The 5,078-nt window shown below is 32.0% G+C and overlaps 1 protein-coding gene across 1 annotated transcript; it reads left to right on the forward strand.

Annotated features, from left to right (window-relative positions):
• The first annotated feature begins 1,105 nt into the window (after positions 1-1,105).
• LOC129968831 (la-related protein 6-like) lies at positions 1,106-3,520 on the forward strand. Its single transcript, XM_056083108.1, has one exon. The coding sequence runs from the start codon at positions 1,295-1,297 to the stop codon at positions 2,606-2,608; it is 1,314 nt and encodes a 437-aa protein (XP_055939083.1). The 5' UTR covers positions 1,106-1,294; the 3' UTR covers positions 2,609-3,520.
• Positions 3,521-5,078: the final 1,558 nt, after the last annotated feature.

Below are 5,078 nucleotides of genomic sequence, written 5' to 3' on the forward strand. Positions count from 1 at the left end.
ATTCTTATATATTATTTTTATTAAATTTATATTTATTTTGAAAATAAAATCTTATCGGTTTGAAATTAAGGACTTTAATACTTTCAAGCTTGATTTTTTTTAAATATATGTTTTGAATGTACTTGGATGCGCCTCAATCTTGTAACGTTTAATCGCAGCTTTTTAATTTAAATAGCATTATTAAACTATACTTTAAATATCTAAAACAACAAAGTTGAGTTTATTAAAAATTATTATTTAAGAAAATACATTTAGGAGAATTTTTTAATCAAATAATTGATTCTAATTGAAAAATATTCTAATTAGAGAAATTATTACAAAATTGCAAACACTCCCAGTTTTTTTTAAAAAATATTTTACAAATTTTTTGATTACACAGAAGCAATTGAGTACATACAGCATAATTGTGTACGAATAAAAATACGTTGAATAGCCCTTAGTCGAACCAAATTTATAACTGTTTCCCCACTAAGCTTTTATTCTAATAATTCAACGGAATTTAAGTTTGGGTAATATTGAGAATATTTTATTTGTGAATATTTCGGAGTGATAATTTTCCTTGTGAGAAATTGATTTTTCAATTTATTTCTTCTTAAGACTTGATTTCAGAAAACCCCTTCCCAAACATGTTTGTCATGCTCAAATATAAGAAATTTATCCCTATCAGTGTTATAATTAAATTATTATTCGGTTATATGTATTCTAATTGAAAAATTGCATACTCTTTTCGCTTTATTTTCCAAATAGCTTAGATATTCTGAAGCAATATACGAGCTGCAATTGAAAAAAAAAATCAAACCAACGCAATTCTACTCAAACATTACGTTTCCCAGACACACACCTGTTAATTTCTCATTGCGTGCCGAATTCATCATCATCTGCCTGTAAGCGTGCCTCCGGAAGCCGTATTAGAACGGCGCGCACTTGTTTCGCGGTCGTAAGTAAGAACTGGGGCTTCCAAATCACCTTTCGTCTCGTGACGTCACCATCTGACGATGAGTAATCCGTCTCTCTGTCACGACGGACGACGTGGAAGAGGCAATCATTCGTTTCTTCCAGCGACCAATCACAGGCAACCGCGCATTCCGACAAGCATAAAAAGAGTTGCCTGAGTTCAATTTCTAATCAGATCTTTGCAGCAGTGATCATCTTCACCACTTCGGGAAGTCGGAGAGAAGATATCCTTTAAAGTTTGCTTCTTTCGAATCTTCCCGCTTTTGGAGAATTGATATTTCCCACTCTCTCACTCTGAATTTTGCACGCTTTTTTGTTTCGGGAATATTTACAAGCGAACATGAGCGCCGAAGTAGCTACAATTGAGAATATGGAGCCGGTGAATTTGCCTTCTACGAAATTAATAGACGTAGATGATGAGACGTCTTCTTGTGGTAACCACAGCGATGGACCAAATCTATCTGATTCTGATCCAAAAGATTCTGGAATTGAATGTGGAAGCTCGGAGCCAAAGTCTTCTTCTTCGGATATCCCCGATGAGGAGACGGCGAATGCTATTTTGAAAATGGTGGAATATTATCTTTCTGATGCAAATATTCTTAAAGATCCATTTCTCTTGAAGCATGTCCGACGCAATAAAGAAGGATACGTCAGTCTGAAACTCTTGGCATCTTTCCGCAAAGTAAGAAGCCTGAGTCGCAACTGGAAAGCTGTAGCCTATGCAGTTCAGAAATCGACTATGCTTGCTTTGAATTCGGAAGGCACCAAAGTAAAGAGACTGACCCCTCTTCCAGATTATGACGAGACTGTGACATCAAGATCTGTGATTGTTTCTGGTTTCAGCTCCGACAAACCTTCGGTGGATAGCGTCAGCGAGATGTTTTCCTCATGTGGAGACATTGCTCTAGTCAGAATCCTAAGACCTGGTGGATCAATCCCATCCGATGTTAAACGATTCCTATCGAAGAATCCAGAAATCCAGTCTAAAATCTGTGCCCTCGTTGAATTTGAAGAGCATGCCGCTGCTAGGAAAGCTCTGGAGAGCATTCAAGCACCCGGTATCACAGTCACTTCAGTAGTCATCAAAGAGAAAGAAAAGAACCTAGAAAGTCCCAAAAAGGCTCCTCCTGCCGAAAACCAAAATCCAAGTCCCAAAGACAGTCCCAAGAAGAAGAAGAAGAACAGGAAATCTTCTAATGCTGAAAAGAAATCTACCGAAGGTGAAACCACAACTGAACAGAAGAGATCCAGGCGCAGTTCCAGTGGATCGGTGAGCTCTCAGAGTTCCGGTTACCTGTCCTCGTCTCCCATCAGCAATCCGTTTGAAAATAAATTCCCGAGAAGACACAGTTACCACCCGGTTATTTACAATGATCCTAATTCATCATTCGCCTCTCTGGCCAACAGGCATTATGGATCGAGAGATCGTCTTCAGAAGGGTGGTGCCGAGCCTTCCGATGCCCCCAGCCCCTGGCGCAGACGAAGGGAACAGATGATGATGTCCGATTCGAACCTTGTGAGGTCTTCCTCGTCTTCGACGGGCTCCCTGCTGCAGGGTCTTCCAGTTAAAACCATCCGTATGCCCAGGGGACCAGATGGCACAAATGGATTCTGCACAAGAGGTAAATCTAGACTACCATCAACAGCCGAATGAACTTTGTTAACCTGAATAGTAATTAGAACTATTATCCATTTTTAATCAATCATCAGATGGCCTCTTGAGGAGGAAAAAAAGTATTAGATTCATCTGCAGTAGAACTCTTTGTTTTTGTTGTTTCCTTTGTCATAATACATACTGTAGTAATATTATGCTCACATAAAAGGCATTATGATAAATTATTATTATAGCAAGATATTTTAAACCTGCAATGCAAATATTTTTACTTTTCATCTCTCAAATGTCTGAAAAGCATTCTCTTTCAGTACTAGTTTAGCGAGCTGTGAATGTTGCTTCTTATTCATGAATGTAATTCATTGTCATTATTCAGACTTTACTTAACGAGCTAGGATATCTTTCTGTGAAATTACTTTTACTTAAGTTATTATTATCAAAACATAAATTTTGGATAATTCGTAAATTTTTATTATCAGTACTAACAAATTTTATTCAATATAATGATTTTTATCTCTAAATTCGTTAAGAGTTGATATTTCGTAGAAATATCACTTCATTATTATAGAAGTTCATGCTATATCATTTTTCATAATTATTAGAAAAGGTCATTGCAACAATGCACCACTATCTCATTTTTTCTGAAATCATCTTAATTTTGAAAAAGTTATCAGAAATTTTTTTTCAAACTTATGTCACAGACCCACCAAGATGCTCATATTCAGTCTGCATAATTAGAGGAAAGTTGGATACTGTTATTCCTTTGCCAGTATTGCTTGTATATAGTGTAAATACTTTTTGTTAAATGCCTGTTGTTCACGATATTTATACATGTTCCTTTTTTACGTTTTTAAAACGAAAAACTTAAGTACATATCTGTTGCCCTATTGCTTGTTTTTTGCAGATGTGTATTATTATGTTCATATTTGAAAATAAAAAATAAATTAATCAAAATACTGTTGATTTATTTTATTCTTCTTCTTGACTTTTAAAGTATGTTCTTTAAGTAACTGAAATTTAGAAGACAGTAACATTTGGAAGAAAAAAAAAATATATGAATTTGATACATGCATAACAGGAATAATAGAAACAGGTAACATTATGGAAATTTAATCGGTTGCTTTCATTAATGTATTAATTAAGTTTCATAAACAGTTTCACGTGCATTTCAAAATGTATTGCATAAGTTAAAAAATATTGAAGTTTCAGTTAATATTAAAATTTTAGTTAAGCTTCATATGCATAAAATCATGAAATAATTATATTGATTTAATTCATGATACCCGTTAGAAAAATATTATTTTTCAAACTGCTGAAAAGTTTATGATCTACATATTTAGGAACGATATTGGATATAATTTTTATTAAGAAAGGACTTTAATTTCCTTGCCAAATTGACTACAAAATAAATCAAAAATTACATTATGATTATTTGTTTAGCTGATCAATAATTTATTGGACCATTTCACAATATCTGTAAGAGTAGTAATGTTTTATTTTTCCCATTAAAGTTTTTATGGTTTAGCCTCATTAAAAAACATTTTTTAAAAGAATTCTAAAACACAATAGAAAATGTCGTCAATCAAATTTCGAATAAAAAGGTATAGTTCAATAGCAATATTCCAAATGGTTTATAGAAAAAAATATTATAGAATATAAAATGTAATTCATATTACTTATTCTCTTCAATATATATATATATATATATATATATATATATATATATATATATATATATATAATTATATTTTTAGTTAAATAAAATTAGAATTTGAGACTTAATAAATATAAGTGATTGAAATTTTTTGTTAAAAATTTATTTAGAAAGGAAAATATTTGTTTTTAACGGAGCAAAAATGAAACAAAAATATTTATCATTTATTTAATATGAGTAATTGCAATTTATTTAATAAAAAATGTTGAAACAAAAACTTAAACACACAGAAATTAACTTTCATAATTATACATCAAAATTTTAGAAATAATTTTCCTTTTTTGAATTTGAACAAGAGGTATTTTAGTCAAAATAAACAGATTGTATGCTATTACTAAATATTATACAGTTGATAAAGATCGCAATTGTGTATTTATGATGCAGTTCGAACACACGATATTTCTTATCGATGACGTGATTAGTAGTATGTTGATAAACGATATGAGGTGACAAATGTTTACATCGACATGTACTGTTACGATAAATGCTCCGCCTTTTTGAAACTAATCTTTGGAATGATTTACTACAATGAGGATTCGATTAAAGCAAATAAGAAAATGAGAATAAAGAAAGCAAAACTTACAAGATATAAAGATGTGAGTAAAGAACAAGAATTTGAACTTAATGAGATTGCAATAACGACTGTAAATATATATATCTTTAATGCCATTGACTTAATAAAACAAAAAATATTATAAATTATAAATGATAGTTTTTTTTCCAAAAACATAAATTAACCTGCTTTGTTGCATAAGCCACCTTATGCAAACAGCTGATACGCCGGGAATATTGGTGGTG

The sequence above is a fragment of the Argiope bruennichi genome, chromosome 5 (assembly GCF_947563725.1).
Source record: "Argiope bruennichi chromosome 5, qqArgBrue1.1, whole genome shotgun sequence".
Lineage (NCBI taxonomy): Eukaryota > Metazoa > Arthropoda > Arachnida > Araneae > Araneidae > Argiope > Argiope bruennichi.